Source organism: Pteropus medius, unplaced genomic scaffold (assembly GCF_902729225.1).
Source record: "Pteropus medius unplaced genomic scaffold, Ma_sr-lr_union100, whole genome shotgun sequence".
NCBI classification, from domain to species: Eukaryota; Metazoa; Chordata; class Mammalia; order Chiroptera; family Pteropodidae; genus Pteropus; species Pteropus medius.
Window position 1 is genome coordinate 15,915,716 of NW_024342471.1, and position 18,203 is coordinate 15,933,918.

Here is an 18,203-nt window from a genome sequence, read left to right on the forward strand (position 1 = left end):
AACTCTCCTTGCTGGTTGTTTGCATAAGTAGCTACTCTACGTGATTCCCCAGGATTTCTAGAAGCAAGGGACAGGTGATTTCCAAAGATGGTCTGCCTCTGTTGATAGGCTAATGATGTTACTTCTGAGGGAGCATGCTTTGGTTGTGTATATCTGAACCTACAGTAAAGAAAGAATCAGATTGCAGTTGGAGGAAAGAGATTAGAGTGGAGTGAGATTTGATTGCTTCATGAGACATCTCCAGAACACCTGTAAGAACCATGGAGGTAAACCATGGCCCACATTGCTTTGGAAACCCATGTCTGGATAAAAATACCAGTTTGGGGATTTTGGAAGCCTTCTTCTGTGTGTCTACATAAACGGTTTTTTTTTGTTGTTGTTTTTTGTTTGATTTTTTGTTTTTGTTTTTTTTTTTATGCAGGGAAGGCAGGGAGATAAGGCTACAGAAGAACTTTGTTTGCCCCCAAGAATAGAAGGACATATTCCTCAACTGACATAAGTTCTATGCCAAGGTTAGGATCAGTATACTTCCTCTGGCCAGCAGAGGGAGCTCTGTATTAGGTTATGAGTTAAAATGGTGTTTCCATTTGTGTTCACAAATCCACTTTCTATGGTAGGCTTCTTTCTAGATCTAGATTATTTATTTATTTAAAAGTCTATTTTAAGAAATCATAGCAACACCAGAGCAATGTCTTTATTTGCTTAAGTAGGAGATTAGATACCTCATACTTGGTAAAGTTCAAAAAAGACTGGTCAGCTAAAACGTCTCAAAATAGTTTAAACTTTTCCTCCCTCTTCCCAGATGTTTTGGTAGACCTTAACTAGAATTGATGTGCTCTTTCTGCATCATAGTACCATGCATATAGTTTTGAAACTACAATCAGCTAAAATGGCCCAAAGTAATTGAATAAATTTAAAAAATAAAACTTAAAATTCTTATGCAGAACTGACTTGGGGAAAGTTATTTTAAGTATCAAAATAAATATTAATAATGACAATTTATAGCTTTTGTTGCCTAACCTCTTTGGTTTTCATGTAATTCATTTCTATGTTGACTACACAAGAGTCTAATGCTTTCTTTGGAAATAGCCTTTCCCTTTTTTTCTTTTTGTCTTTTCGTTACTGATTTACAGTAGCTCTTTATATGTGGATACTAATTTTTTGTCAGTTATAAGCATTGTAAATATTTTCTCCTAACTTATGACTTGTATTTTTAATTTTGCAGGTTTTTTCCTTAGAAATAGGAACTTTCATTTTTGTAAAGTCACAGTCATCTGAATTTTCTGATACAGTATACTTTTTGTGTCTTCTTTAAGATATTCTTTACTACCCAGATGTCTGAAAAATAGTCTCATTTTTTTTTCTGAAAGTTATAAAAGGCTTTCTTTAATATATCAAAAATTTGTTTTTGTTTATAATATAAGCCGTAGTCATCTAATTTGACTTTTCTATCTGTAAGACTTGCTTTCTCCTTCCATTCAGTTTTGGTTCTGTTATCTTCTCAGGCCTTCCTAGCCATCTCTCTAAAGTACATTTCCCTTTTCCCTCTTATTTTTCTTTCAACACAGATTGCTGCTTGCAATGTATATCATTATTCTTCCATATACATTTTAGCATCAGTGTATCAAATTTTGTAAAATACCACTGGGATTTTGACTGAATTGCATTGAGTACATTTTAGGCAGAATGGCCATCTTTGTGATATTCTTCCTATTCATGAACATGGTTTATCTTTTCGTCTGTTCGGATTATTTCTTCCATCTCTAGATAACTTTATAATTTTATCCGCAAAGATCTTCATCTTTTTGTTAAATTTATTTTTATGGATTATTTTGTTTGTTTTAATAGGTTTTCTGGAGGCTTATTTTAATGAAGACAGTCTTATTTTCTGTGAGTTACAGTCTGAGTTTTTCCTTTTGATCTTGGTGCTTATATAGTTTTTGGTCTTACTAACCTCCAATACAGTGTTGACTAATAGAGGTGATAGTGGGCATTCTTGTCTTAGTCCTCACCTTAAAGAAAATTCTTTTAATGTTTTGCTATCTAGTCTGATTTTGCAGTAGGACTTGGTATAGACTCATTGTCAGGTTAAAGACACTTATCTATTTCTAATTTAAGAAATTTCATTTTTAAATTAAAATTGGTGTTAAATTTTATTATTTTTTTTAGTTGAATACTTAGCCGTTTAATTTTCCTGCTTACTAATGTGTTAACATCGTAATAGTTCCTCTAAGTTCTGTTTTAGCTGCATCCCTTAAGTTTCATACATGGTACATTGCGAATCTTTTTCCCCCAGCTTTGTGGTGCTTTGTGCTTTTTACATATCTCTTTTTTAACCCATGAATTATTCATAAGTGCTTTTTTAAAAAAAACATTTTTTTAATTGAAGAAATGATTTAAATCCCCCCCATCTACTTCCCTCCTCCTCACTCTCCCCTCCCCTCTAATAACCACTAGTCCATTGTCATGTCCATGAGTCTCTGTTTGTTTGTCATGTTCATTTGTTGCTTTTAGGTTTATATCCCACGTATAAGTGATATCATGTGATTTTCAACTTTTTCTGTCTGGCTTATTTCACTTAGTATAATTATTTCAAGGTCCATCCATGTTGTTGCAAATAGCAGTATTTCATCTCGCCTTATGGCTGAGTAATATTTCATTGTATATATGTAGCACAGCTTCTTTAGCCAATCATCTATCGTAGGACATTTCGGTTGCTTCCATGCGCTGGCCACTGTGAATAATGCTGCTATGAACATTGGTGTGCAAATACCTTTTTGGATATGAATTTTCAAGTCTTTGGGGTAAATACCCAGTAGAGGGATAGCTGGATCATATGGTAGATCAATTCTTAGTTTTTTGAGGAATCTCCATACTGTTTTCCATAGTGGCTGTACCAATTTACAGTCCCACCAGCAGTGTATGAGGATTCTTATTTCTCTGCATCCTCTCCAGCATTTGTTATTACTTGTCATGTTGATTATAGCTATTCTAACAGGTGTGAGATGGTATCTCATTGTGGTTTTGATTTGCATTTCCCTAATAGCCAGCAATGTTAAGCATCTTTTCATATATTTGTTGGCTATTTGAATGTCCTCTAAGGAGAAGTGTCTGTTCAGGTCCTCTGTCCATTTTTGATTGGATTGTTTGTTTTTTTGTCGTTATTGAGTTGTATGAGTTCTTTGTATATTTTGGATATTAGGCCCTTATCAGAGGCATTGCTTGAAAATATATTTTCCCATTCGGATGGGTCTCTCTTTACCTTGTTGACGGTTTCTTTTGCTGAGCAAAAGCTTTTTAGTTTGATGTAGTCCCATTCATTTATTTTAGCTTTTACTTCCTTTGCTTTTGAGGTCAAATTCATAAAATCCTCTTTAAGTCCAAGGTCCTTGAGTTTAGTTCCTATGTTTTCTTCTATGCATTTTATTTTTCAGGTCTTATAGTCAGTTCCTTAATCCATTTTGAGTTAATTTTGGTGTATGGTGATAGACAACAGTCTAGTTTCATCAGAAGTGCTTTTTTAAAACGAAATGTATGAATTTTAAAAACTGCTTTTTTTAATTTTCTATTTTAGAGAATTGTAGTTAAAGAACATGGTGTATGTAATAACAGTTCTTCGGTATTTTCTTGAGGTATTTGTGTCCTAGCATGTCAGTAATATTGTTTGTGATATTGATATTTTGTAATATCAAGACTCACAAGTGTGATGATAGACAAGTTTTTATAGCTAGTTTGCTGGATTGATTGCAGGATAAATAAATGTAGTAAAATGTTAACATCTGAGGTATCTGGGTAAAGGGTGGTCATTGTAACATTGCATGTTTTTTGTGCATTTGGAATTGTGTCACTATAACACATCAAACCATTTTTAATTCATGATTTTCAAAGGCTAATTTGGGATGATTCATAAATTGAAAGCATTTCACTTAAGAATTTCCTGCTAAAATGATATCTTGAGGTTATTGGCTTTTACTGACTGATTTGGGTATTCTGTCATTAATATTGCTAAAAATATGTGTTCAGAAAATCAAGCATATCACAGAGGTTTAGGAAACTGTTAGTTATTAATATATGTTATTCAAAGTGATATATTGGGCACTGAATACTATTAGTGCTGTGAAAATATGGAAATTTTGTAGCTATTATCTTCCGTGCATTTTATATTAAATTATATGTGGAGTTTTTTGGCATGACTTAATATGCAGAAAAATGGTTTCTCCATTCCCAACAAGTATCTTTTTTTAATTGAAGAGAATGCCTTTTATTTTTTACTTGATCATCATCAAATGAGGAGTTAATAATTAGGAGCTAAAATGAGAACTTCAACTTCTATACCAAAAGTATGGAAAGAATTCAAGCTTTCAAAACATTAAAAATATTTTGGTAAATTAAGTATATGTTATTGTACTTTAATAATACTTTAAATACAAAGTATATTTGGAAGAAAAAAAGATTTCTTTTTTACCCTAGAGTCATGAATAACAACAAAAAAAATCGTAGTATAACTGAGATACCCTGATTTGCATAAATTTGTAGTTTAGCAGTTAAATGCTTTTGCCTCAGATGAGGTAATGACAGCCAAAGATGGCCACCTGAAATAATCTGTACCCCATCTACTAAAGATTTGACATGGAGCCATTCTCCCTCCCAAGGCACATGGGCTGTGATGCCACCACTTTCTTGTCTTTGTGGTGTTCCCAAGAGACACATAGCAGCCATCTCTAGGCTTATAAGGCCAAGAGGAAGCAGAATTTAGATTACTGAACTGAAAGGTTGCTTCCACCGACTCAAGCCTTGCAGATTAGACTCAGTGCACTAAAAGGGAGCAAGTGCATTGGTTTCTCTTTAAAACTTGCACTCCATTCATGAATTTCCAGTTTTTTTCTAGAGCAATAGCCACATTAATCTCTTTGAAATAGAATTTTAAAGTGTAGTGGCATAAAGAAGTTAGGGCAACTCAGAAGCATGTTTTAGGTAAATGACCGTGATGGTATTATGTGGCAAAACATGTATTTATAGTTCACTGGAAAGTTATAAGTCTCGTGAAGACACCTGTTGTTGCTGTCAGTTTCCTCATGTTAAAACCAAAGTCCAGGCTCTCGTTGAAATGATTTTACTTCACCATCATCCATCAGATACTAATTTCAGAGCTTCATAAGACGGAAATTCTTGACTCACAGCCTGTGTTCTTTCCACCTGCAGTTGTTTGAAGGGGATCGTTATAACATTGCCTCCCTTGTGTGTTATGTATCTCATTCTCTCTGACTCAGATGATAGCATTTGCAAGGACTGTAGACAGGACATAATGTACTGCAGGTATTTTAACACTTCTTTTACCACAGTAGCCTTACTGTCCAATCTCTGATCCCTTAGGATGTTCAAAACTATCACCAGAGAATGTTAAGTGTTCATGAATCCTTGCCCCTCACCATTAGCATCACACGAGAGTTTCAGATAGCATTAGTATAGTTATACATACTAAAGCTAAAACTTAAAACATTTAATTTTGTTAGACTCATATCTCTGAGAAAGAAAAAGGAGTAGTAGAAAGAACAGTAATTTTCGGAATGAGAGTCTTTGGTTTGAAACTTGACTCGGAGTCTCATAGACTGAGTCAGCTTGTTGTTTCCTCTAAAGCCTCAATTTCTTAGTCTGAAAAAAATGGGGTATAAAAGTTCCTACATTGTAAGGTTGTTAAGATGATACAAGATAATGTATATAAAATACTCAGCACATAAATACTTAAAAATAGTAGGTAGTATAATATATGAGTCTTTTAATGTATGGCAGTGGCATTTTTGTTGGACCTAGAATTTTCTTGAACCAGAGCTACTATTCTGCATCCTGATTCCTTTTCTCTTGCTAGTTAGGCTTTCGGTGTTTACTCACGGTGTTAATAGTGTTTGTAAGTGTCACTTCTGTGCCTAAATACTGGCATGAAAATGGTTGATCTAAAGGAAGGTCACTTGTCAGTTTCAGTAATGTTTTTTAAAATGTGCTGAGGAGAGAGGGAGGAGATTGTGTGTGTGTTTCAAATTCCTTGGAAATAAGATGGTAGATGTTTTGAGAATCTGTTAAATAGCTCAAAATCTAAGATGGTAGGTTTTTTAAAAAGGCAGACTTTGGATCCACATGAGCCTTCCTTTGTAGAGTCTCAAGCTCTTATCTTAATACTGTGGAATGTATTACTGACTGGAATTTTTTTCAGCCCTGAAAGATAATCGCTGGTTCACTGGGCATTTATCAGAACCTCCCTCCTGGGTGAGATTTACAATAGAAGAGCAGATATCTCGGTCCTTAGGCTTTTCTCACAGTTGCTCAAATAATTCAAATCATCATGCCAGAGCGGAGACTAGATCCTAATTGTTTGTGCAGCTTTTCTAATTGTGTCCAGATGTTGGGCCCACTTTTATCTTTGGAAGCTATTAACATTCTTGATTCTTTCGGGATGAGCCAAAAAGCACAGACGCTTGGTGCCTGAAAATTCATTCAAAACACCCTGCCAGACCACATGTTAGGCTATGAAAGAACCAGATCTCAGTGTAACTCAGTGAAAGGCTCAAGACTTGTATTTTTGGGGAGATATGGTGCTCGCTCCATCATAGTTCAGATGGTGAAAGGAGAGCCAAGAGTAGCCATGGGGAAAATATATTTTCCAAGAGAGGGCAATAGTATGATAGTAATGAAGGGCAAAGGAAAGTGAGACCCAAAAGATATACTTTGGCTCTTATGCCTAAGAGGCAGATAAATCAGTTTCAATCATTTAGGGGAAATATTTTTCTCTGGTGCTCTAAGCTCATTTGACCTGCTCACTCGTGTTCAGCAAGAAAATGGAGATGCATTTTGATAAATTTAAATGGATCTATAAAGAGAAAGTAGATGATTCTCTTAAGTGCTTATGTGCTAAAAAGAAAAAAAAAGTATCACTTGGAATCAGTACTTGTTAAAAATAATTATTTAATACCAGCCAAGAAGTATTAGGTAGTCACTATGTGTTAGTAATGTGTAGTGTACAAAAACCAACTGAGACATTTATTGCTGACTAGGAATTTATAGGATAAAAGGGGAAGACGACAGTGGTTATTACCATTGTCTAATATTTATGGAGTGTTTACTGTAACTGTTTTTTCTAATTCTTTATATGTAAGGAGCATCACCTGGATGCTTCAGACAGAACTTAATTAAGGCTATGGGACCTCTACATATGAAGGTGACATAATACTAGGCCAAATGCTGGGTAAGTAGTATAGAAAAGTATTAAAGGATTTATAAGAAGGAAAGCAAAAACTTAGACGTGTAAGAAGACTTGGTGAGGATTTTCCAAGCAGGTGCAATGTCAGAAAAGTAGAAAAAAAAAATTGAATATTTAGTTTGGCTGAACTGGATGTTGACTGGATATTAGAGAACCTTGAATGCCAAAGTAATGAGTTGAATTTGATTCTTTTGGTCATAGTGTAGTATAAAGACAGATCAGAGAAGTAAAATACCAGAGTATTTTTTAGGAGAGTCAGTTGGATGATTCATGTTTGAAAAGACCAGAAAAGGTGAGACCAGTTAGAAATTTGGTGGAATAGCAAAGGTATGGATCATTCTCACTGTAAGCCTTTTGTTTCTTTTTAGATGTGCTGCCTTTATTTCTCTAGTTAGTAACCCTTTGAAGACAACTAGACTTGAAGAATTAGAGCACCAGTGCCCAGAAGTCAAGTCAGTTTACATAGAGGCAATTACCAAAGCTGGTTAACTGGAAGGGTTATTTCATCTGGGCTCCAGGGAATCTTATAACTTACGATTCCAGTAATTCTTGGTAGTTTCAAAAACCATTCAAAGGAGTATTCATGGCCACACACACAACTTGAATAATAACTTATGTAATTAAATGAGTTAATACATGTAGGTGCCCAGTAATAAAAACAAAACCCAAAACCACACATGTATAATAAATGTCAGATTGAAAAGCAAAACAAGCAACTCTATGATAAGACATATTATTCCAAGGAAGAAAAAAGTTTTTTTTTCTTGCAAATATTCATGTGTAAAACTGAGAAGAAAATGTAGGCTCTCTAGTTTAAATAGATTTAATTACTATTAAGGCAGAAAAGAATTATTATAGAAATTAAGAAAAGAGTAGGTTGACCATTGTGTTTTACTTAGTGACAGTCTTTAAAATGAATGTTTAAAATAGAAGGACATAAAGTTTAATGTCTAGTAGATGGTCATTCCAAAGGAAGACGTGGCCTTTGGTCAGGCTCCTTCCCAGTTACGGCTCCCTGAGCATCGTGTTACAGCACGTGCAAACCCAGAAACAGAAGTAAGTAGGAGAGGAAAAAGGTCCTGCTGTTTCGGTTTTTTGTTTTTTGTTTTTTTTTTTTGAGTTATTGGTGTTTAATTTACATACCATATAAGTCACTCATTTAAAGTGTGCAGTTCAGTGGTTTTTAGTTTTACAGAGATGTGCAGCCATCACCATAATCTAGTTTTTAAAAATTTGTAATTTTCTTTTTAATTTATAACTTTCAAATTGAGATATAATTCCCATATCATAAAATGCACCATCTTAAGGCTGTGGTTTTTTAGCGTATCAGCAAGGTTGTGCAACCATAACCACTGTCGAATTCCAGACATTTTTATCACCCCCAAAAGAAACCACAATCCTGTTAGCAGTCACTTCTCATTCGCTCTTCCCCCTCTCCCCAGGCAACTAGTAATCTGCTTTCTGTCTCTTCGGATTTGCTTCTTTGGGGCATTTTATGTCAATGGAATCATACAAAATGTGGCCTTTGTGTTTGGCTTCTTTCACTAAGTTTAAATGTTTTCAAGGTTTATCCATTTTGTAGCATATATCAATACATCATTCCTTTTTATGGCCGAATAATATTCCATTGTATGGCTAGACCCTATTTTGTTTACCATCTAATTTTAGAACATTTTGATCACCCCCAAAAGAAACTCTATCCATTAGCAGTCACTCACCATCCCACCCACTCACCCCAACGCCCCCAGCCCTAGGCAACCATAATCTACTTTCTGTCTCCACAGATTTGTTTATTCTGAACATTTCATATAAATAGAGTCATAGCATATGTGGTCTTTCGTGACTAGTTTCTTTCATTTAGTGTAATGTTTTTGAGGTTCATCCATGTACCACGTATCAGTATTTCATCGACGAATAATATTCCACTGTGTGGATGTACCACATTTTACATATCCATTCATTGGTTGATAGGCATTTGGGTCTTTCTGCTTTTATATAGCATTTTTCAAAGAAAAATAAACATAGGCTACAGTTGCTTATGAATTCACCCCTTTTTGGGCTTAGACAGAGCATCCATTTAGCTTGCCAGATGCTGCTTACAAAGAAAAATGGGCCAGTTTTAGTATAGGAATTCCTGCATTTTCTGCATCAGATAAAAGAATCAGAGCAAGACCTGGCTGTTTTCAAAGTTTGACTTTTCTGCTCAGTCTGTTCTCCCTACGGCTTCAGGTTTCTGGTATTGTCATTCAACTGAACGTCTTCATTTCTTCTGTTGAAAAAATACCCGAGCTCACATTGGAACAAAAAGCCCACCAGCCAGCTGAAGCCCCAGGGACTGCACTGCCTTTAATCAGCCTGGAATGATTCTCTTAAGCTTTCAGTACTGACAGGCTGTTGTCTAGCACACGTGATCCTCTGGCTCAAAAGTGCTGAAAGAAAAGTTCAAAGATAAGGTTACTGGGAAAATTCCATTCCCCTGCTCCTTCTGCACCCAACTTGATGGCAGTTCTGACATGTCAAGAATTTTCATTTTGATTTTAGAAAACTTGCAACATGAGATGCCTCTAACCAGACTTAAAACCTGATGATGAGGGTTCATATTCTATGTGTAGTGGTAACTAGCTATGAAATCTCAGGCAAATTTCTCTCCTATAAGGTAAAAATGATAATATGTACTTCAAAAGATTTGAAGATTAAATGAAATAGTACATTGTCTCTCAGTTGGTAGGTGCCTAATAAGTGCAAGTTCTCTTCCTTCCTCCTTTACATGGTGGTCATGAAGTTTGGATGAGAACATCATGTCAAAGCACCTAGTAAAAAGCCACATTCAATACTTAGAAGGTATCCAATAAATGTCAGGTGAATTTGAACTTGAGTTCCCAGAGAATGGAGCTCTTTTTTATAGATAAAGAGTGGTGTGTGTGAATGAGGGAAAGAGTGACAGACAGACACTGTATCAGTTTTTGCTGCATCACCTCAAAACCACCTCAAAACTTAGAGTGGTCAGCTGGTGCAATTGCAGCTGGGGCTGGCTGCCTTAGGAAGGCTGCTCAGGCAATCTGTTATCTAAGGCCTTTCTCCACACGTGCTTCACCACGTAGCAGGCTCACCCAGGTGTATTTACGTGGTAGTAGGATGCACAAGCACATTTCAAGTTCCTGCTTGCAGTATATTTGCTATTGTCTCAATGACCAAAGCGAGTCACATGGCCAGGCCCAGAGTCATTGTGGGAGGGCACTACTGAAGAACAAGGATACCAAAGATACAAAGAAGAAATTGTTGTGGCCATTTTTACAATCTCCCCTAGGTACTACTTATGATCGTAATACAGATCTGTTTACTGTATTTAAAATCAGACCAAGAACAGGTGCCATAATATGACTAGTGTTATTAAGGATATCTTGGTCACAGAAGGAATGCTATCTGCGTGTAAACTGAATGCATCAGTGAAGCACTCAGTTGTTGAAAAAGACAAAGAATAGTTGGTGATTTAACTCCAAAAATGGTAGAAATCTTTACTTGAATCGAGAAGGGCTTTTGTCATCAAATAAGAGAAAGCAAATGTTCTCATCTTCTCATCTAAACAGTGGGAGAAGTTAGGCAAGTGATTTATACTCTAGCTTAACAGCCATTCCTTTGATTTTTATGCTGTGTTTTAGAATTAGACCACAGAAAAATTATCTGTAGTGTTTTATCCCTGGTTTCAAGACCTGAGTTTTAAAAATCCACCTGTATTGCACCTGGAAGGAATTGATGATGCCTCATAGATGTATATAGTACCATTTATACAATTTTTATTGTTGGATGTGATGCTTTCTTAAAAAAATAATGTCTTTATGGTTTTCATAACAGTTCCACAGGAGAACATATTTTAACTTACCTGTTGTTTCTACCCAGAAGTTGTCATTTTTATTGATAACTCATTTCATTCATTTCTCTGCATATATAAAGATGGATGGATAAACTGACATGAAATGACAAATAATGAGGAGAGGCTGGTGCATGATATGTGCAACTTACTCTCAAACATTAAGTGTGTGTTTTCTAAGAAAGGAGTTATTCTGTTTTGTGTGGATTTCCTAAGAAAAAGGATATTCTCTGGTCACCATTTTACAGTTGTCAAGTGATGATTTTTCTAATGAACTTTTCCCTTCTCTCTCCAACCTTCTTCACTTTCAGATTATTACTCTGAGTTCATAGATTCTTTTTATTCAGTGTATCCTTTTTACTGCTTAGAATGCCCCAGAATTTACCAGTGAGAGCCCCTCAAGTGGCTCCTGTGTCCTGCTTATAAATCCCCCTCAGTTTTTGAGTACTCGCTTGCTTTTTTTGACACCAAAAGACGTTCCATGCCCACTCTGTACTTTTTCTGCCCTAGGTCTGGATTTAGCTATCTCTTTTAAGAAGCCTTAGCTCCTTTGAGTGGGGAATGGTATTTAGAAACTAAGATCTGAGTGCTAGGTGGTAATGGGGTGTCATTGCTTCAAGGCCTTTAATGAAAAAAAGCTCAGAAGTTTTTGAAATAAATCATGAGTTCATGTTAATACTTACAGTTCAAATATAACACTACGGGATTCTTCTGTACCTTCCTCTGTTTCATATTTTGATATATAGATATTGCCAGATCCCCTTCGTAAGGCTTGTACTATTTTGCACTCTGATTCAGCAACATATGAGAGTGCCTGTGTCCCCACAGCCTTACCAACAAATAGAGCGTTGTCAAGCTTTTGAATTTTTGCCATCTGAAATGTAAGAAGGTACATCTCTGAGTAGTTTTGATTTGAGTTTTCTCTTATTTTGGGTAAACCTAAACATTTTTTTTTTATGTTCAAGGACTAATAGAATATCCATGTATAAACTATCTTATGTTTAGTCCTTGTTTTTGTCTTTTTTCCTTGATTTTCAGAATTCTTTAGTAGCTTATCTGTTTAATATGTAAAGAACTCTTTAGTTTAAAAAAAAAAACCAGGAAATTCCACTTTGTGATTTGTCTTGGCTTATAGTATATATGTGCTTATTTTTAAAATTTGTGATGTTTTATTTACACAAAAGGTTTTTATCTGTCCATTTTTTTTAAATTGCATCTGGGTTTTTGCCATAGTGAGAAAGTCTTTTCCACACCTAAGTTTTAAATGTATTCACACATGCTTTCTTCTAGTACTTATGGTTTCCATTTTTACAATTAGACCTCTTATCCATTTGGAGTATTAAGGTATGAAGTGTGGATCCAATTTAATCTTTTTTTTTTTTCAAGTACCTACCCAGTTTTTTGGGTAGCCATTTGGGCTTTCTACTTTGTTTACAGACTATTTTGTTTAGCTGGTTGGGGTAAGGATATTTTGTTATAAAAGTACATTGTATACCCTACATGTCAGCAATTGGTAGTACTTTCACAGTTGCTTGTCTCACAGAGATGCTCCAAACACTCCTTTTTTATGTGTAGGACTGTGTGTAGGCTTGCTGCAGGGTCAGTGGTCCCAAAGAGAGGACCAATCAGAAGGACTTAGCTTCCTGACTTGTTGACAAATACCAAACCGCCCCCATTTTTACAAATTTTATTTTGTTGTAATTCTTTCAGAACTATATTATGAAATAGTACCTTAAGTTTAACTTAAAAATTAAACAGAATAAGCATGAAAAGCACATAATCATACCTAGAACAAAACAAAACACACATTCAGCACATAATCATTGACTGGTCCTAGCAAATACTGTGTTTAATCCCTAATAAGCAAAGAGGCAACAGACAGTGAAGTAAGCTATTGGCAGCATCTGGAAGTGAGCAAATCTGGGATTGGCTGCTGTTGAATTTAGCAATGGAGAAAAGTAAGATGACAAACGTCTGAGAGGCAGTCGGGGTGCTGGCTTGAAACTGGATAAAGCAAGTATCAGGAGATAAGATTGCGAAACAAAGGTGCCTGGAGAGAAACACTTGCTGTTATCTGTCTTCCAGACCCTGCCCCATCTACTACTTAATACTTAAGGCTCTGAACCTTCTGGTCTTTTTTCCTGGTTACTGGGAGAAAGGGCAATATAAACCCACATGTTCGTGAAAAGCATGAACTGTATAATAAACTGTATAGTAAATACTTCCCAGTATTAGACTACTAGTCACGAGCACAAAGCTACTTCAGCATATGAAAAAGGTACGGCTACCTAGGTTTTTAAATTAGGCCAGATAAATATTCTTTTTGCCATTGTTACCAGTTGTAACTAGTAACTGCTATCTTCTGCTCTCTTATATTGTAATTGCTGTTGCATAACTGCTGATTCTGCCCTGCTCTGTAACTGTTGACTCTTTTCTCAGGGATAGTTTGAGGCCCAACCTAAACCCTCCTCTACCAGCCCTCCCCTACCACCCAGCTTGCAGGATTTCTACATCTTCTGGGCACACGTAACTCTTACAATCAGTTCTATCTATTTAATACTTATGCTATATTATCTTCTTTTAAAAAATGTTTAAAAGAAGTAAGTAAATTCATCTATAATCCTACTGTCAGAGACAAATCCTGTTAACATTTTGGTATATTTTCTTTTAGTCTTTTTTTTTCCTCCTATGTATATGATTTTATAGAATCGATATCATACTATGTGTGTGTGTGTGTGTGTGTGTGTGTGTGTGTATACACATATATAATATTGTATTCTGTTTTCCCCCTTTATCTTAAACCATTTGTAAATAGTATTTGAAAAGTTACATAATAGTTCATGGAGTGGATTGTGATTTACTTACATTTTCTTTTTCATTCATATTTTTCTCATTAGTTCAATTGAGATCATCAAGGGAAGTCACCATATTGTATCATCGCCCTTTCCTACTGCAATGCCTGTAGAGAATATTGTATATGTAGATGATTAATAAATATTTTTGCTTGTTCCTCTGTTTTCAGTCTGATCTTATTGGAACTATTTGCTACAGGGGACCCAAGTATTAGCTTACTCAGTCATTGCATCACCCAGTTCTTTCCATCTAGAAAAAGAGAACCAGAAAAAAATCTTTGTATTTTAGGGGACCTATGAATCCTTTAAAATTCTACAAAAAGTATTTTGAGTGAGCATTTGTGCATTTGCCTGTGATTTTCATTAGATTCTCGAAGGAGTCCTTATCTAACAAAAAGAGCCACTGTTCCAGAGACTGCAACCCGTCTGGAGATGGAACTAAGATTTATTAAACTTATTTGAAATCTAGGATATTACATTTCACCTTTTATTTTTCTTGGTTTTCAGGAAGGGATGAGACCATGCAGCCTGCAAAACCATCTTTCCTCGAATATTTTGAACAAAAAGAAAAGGAAAACCAGATCAACAGCTTTGGCAAGAGTGTACCTGGCCCACTGAAGAGCTCTTCAGATTGGAAAGTCCCACAGGATGGAGACTATGAGTTCGTAAGTAGCGTTGGAAGTAAATGGTTGTGTCTACTGGGGGAAGTTATTTGAAATGTCACGTTCAATTCTGTCATTTTACTGAAAGTGCCTGAGCATTTTCTTATACAGTTCAAGTGTAACTACCCTAGCTGTAGCTCCTAGGCCAAGGGCCTCACCAGTTTAAGAGAACAGCATTTTGACTGACATTTGAGCAGTTCTGGGGCCCCCAATTAGTGGTATCTTTTTTGCTTTAAAAATCCTTTATTCGCTTGCCATTTTTCTTTTTGTTGAGTTTAAAATTGTTAATGGTGAAAGAAATGTTTAGTCATCCAGTGAAGATGCCCTGTCTTTAATAAGTTTATTTGGGATTGCGATTTTATATTTAAGAATTAGACTGGAGGGCAAATAATGCTGTCTTGTAGTGTCTTTGTTGTTTTGCTAACCATTTTCCTAATTTTAGGCTCTCTGAGAGGATTATTCTGAATTTTGCCTGAGGATAAATAGTAAGCTGTTCCAAAGTTTCTTATGAAAAACTGGATGTGTTTTTCATTTCTCTGCTGTGGAACATTTCTCCCTCAGCCACAGACACTTGTTAATGTTCACAGAGATTTAATGAGTAGAGACAATAAAAAATTGGATGGAAAAAAGTAAGCTAAGGAGTCTGCATTCGTTTTCTGAATAGTTTTAGGAAAGAATTTTCTCTTTAAGAATATTTAATTTTTACATTTTTAAATTCTGACATAATTCTGTTGTTGTTTGTTAAGAGCTTAGCTTGGGTGTTGTATTGCATTCTGGGAGGCCTTTCTAGTCCTGGCTTTACACTATCCTACTGATTGGCCGAGAGGAAATGATACCATTCTTCCATAACATAATTTCTACTTTTGTAAAATGGCACGAATGTCACAGTTTATACAGCTAATGATAGAGATCTTTTGAGACCAGAATAACTTACCTGAGGTTATTTAACTGATTAGTCACCGAACCCATATTAGAATCCACGTTCATTTGTTTTATCATCTGTTTGTTCCTTGATTCATGTATTCATCATCTACTGTTCATTATCATTTATGTGTTTACTTATTTATTTATTAGTTTTTTGAGCACCAATATGTGCTTGACACTTTCTAGGAATATAATAGTGAATAAAACAGCCCAAAACCTATCCCTCATGGAGGTTTCATTCTAGAAGATGTGGTAATAAGGAAGTCAAATATGTGGAATGTCAGATAGTGATAAGTGTTATAGGAAATATAAAGCAGGAAAAGGAAATTGATGGGATGGGGAAGAGAGAGAGGGGAGAGTGTGTGTGTGTGTGTGTGTGTAAATGTGTAGCAATTTAAAATGAGTTAAGGAAGTTCTCACTGGTAAGATGAGGGAGTGAACTACATGAACACCCAGAGGAAGAGCTTTTCAGACAGCTGGAGTAGCAAATGTAAGGGTCTTGAGGCAGGGACTTGCTTAGTGTATGTGGAGAACGGTGAAGAGAACAAAGTGTCTGAAATGGCATCGGAGTCATGTAGCAGAAATGAGATCAGAGACCTAACACAGAGCCAGATAATGTAGAGCTTTTGTGTACTAATAAGGACTTTAGCTTTTACTCTGAGTGAAATGGAAAACAACTGGCAAGGTGTGACTTGATACTATGTTTTAAAAAATAATATTTTTTAGTATTAATACACTATACGGAGACTAGATTTTTCTGGAGACAGGTCTAGTAGTGTTGTTATGCACTGTACAAAGGAAGTCGAATGTGGGGCACATCTGCTTCCATTCCATGGCATTCATATTTTCCACTGAGTCAAGATTCAGCTTCAGAATCCTTAACACAGTGTTTTTAGGCTGCCATTGCCACTGTTAATCAGAGTAGACTCATGAATTATTCTGCTCACTGTTCCACACTGCTTGTGTAGTAATCTTCAACAAATTTGTAAGGACTGATTTTCTCAGTTTAGTGAGTCTTTAGGCAAAGATGAAATAACTTCTGGGTATCAAATTATGTCATCATTATGATAGAATGCTTACGAATCCTAAAATCTATATTCCTAGGTCTAATTTCTTTCTTTTTACACACACACACACACACACACACACACACACACACATTTATAGACTCTAGTGATCTTGTAATTTCAGTCACTTTAAGCTAGTCATTATTTTTGGATCAGTAGTTCCAGTGTTGGAAGAATTCACTTCATTCTGCCGTAGTTTTCTCACACTAAATCATTGGCAAAGAATTTGTTTTAATGGGCAAGCTACTTATGTAAAGGGGCTTCAGTAGGTGTTTAAGGAGAGTGTTTTTACTTTAGAAGTAGGTGGCTGCTGGAGGGAGCTGGCCGTGCGCAGTGAAGAGGTTAGCGCACCACGCAGCCTGCGTCCCTCCTGGCCCGCTCAGCAGAAGGGTCCCAAGACCGCCCTCCCCACCAGAGGCTAATCCAACAGCACCCAGTTCACAGACCTTTGTGTGTGTTCTGTACAGTGTTTAAAATTTTTTAGATTAGTTACCTATGTTTAAAAATTGAGAGCTTTTACATAAAAAGTTGGCTCTACAGCTTTTTTTGAAAACTGGGAAGATCCGGCCATGATAGACCTATATTATTGGGTGACGCGTTGTCCAGCCGAGTAGCAGCCACCCCATTGGGGTGCGACCTCAGTATCTGGCCTGCCCCCTTCGCTGGTACTAACTCTCTGACCTGTCTGGCATTTAGGGATGTTCGATATTGGGACTCTTGCTCTAACTCATTTGGATTCGTCTATGTTCGTTCACACTGTACCTGAGCCTGCCGATCCTGACATACAGAATTTTATTCTATTTTTACCTTCAGAATTTCAAGATAATTCATTCTTTAAAGTTCTCTTTAAAGAAAATATGAAACTAAGCAATGAAAGAAAATTTAGGTAGGGCGTACATGAGCTGCTATACCACAAAGGAGTAAAGAGCAAATGAAAACTATTTTTAATGCCTTGATATTCTTGTTGTATAGCTCTTGCCTTAATCCCGAATCAAGCATTTGAAATAATTGTCTAAAATAGTGTTTCTCAAAGTGTGGTCCCCCGACCAGCAGTGTCAGCATCCCCTGGAAAATTGGGAATGCAGTTTGTCAGACCCCACCCCTGACACACTGAATCAGAATCTCTGGGGACAGGCAGCACCTGGTACCCTGTGTTTTAACCTACTTTCTGCGTGATTGTAACCTACTAAATTCATGTAAGTTTCTTCTTTTTTTTCTATTAGATGCTACAGAAATTCAGATATAAAGATGTATTCATATTTTATTAATATTGCATGATTTTTAAATTTCCTTTTTACTCCCCTTTTGAGTCTCCAGTCCTCTTCATGGAGGAATGAAAAAAGCACATCAAATAAGGAAATGTACATTTGTAAGTGACATCTGGCAAAGATAGAGCCAATCTGTTGAAGAAGTATTCTGAATACTCTCACTAAGCTTAAAGAAGGGTATGTGTCAGACTAGCTGACATATTTCCCTTTACAGTCTCTTACAGAGACTTCCTAATTTCCCGACAGGCAGTATTTAATTGTGGAAAAGATATTCTTTCTTCCTGTGAAGGCAATTCCTATTTTGAAATGA

The 18,203-nt window shown here is 36.0% G+C and overlaps 1 protein-coding gene across 2 annotated transcripts in view; it reads left to right on the forward strand.

Moving 5' to 3' along the window:
* Positions 1 to 18,203, forward strand: part of STK4 (serine/threonine kinase 4) — an 84,389-nt gene that overhangs the window by 28,179 nt on the left and 38,007 nt on the right. For both annotated transcript variants that reach the window (XM_039864422.1, XM_039864423.1), the window contains exon 10: positions 14,480 to 14,637. In XM_039864422.1, coding sequence (XP_039720356.1) covers positions 14,480 to 14,637 — 158 coding nt within the window. The remainder of the gene's footprint in view (positions 1 to 14,479; positions 14,638 to 18,203) is intronic.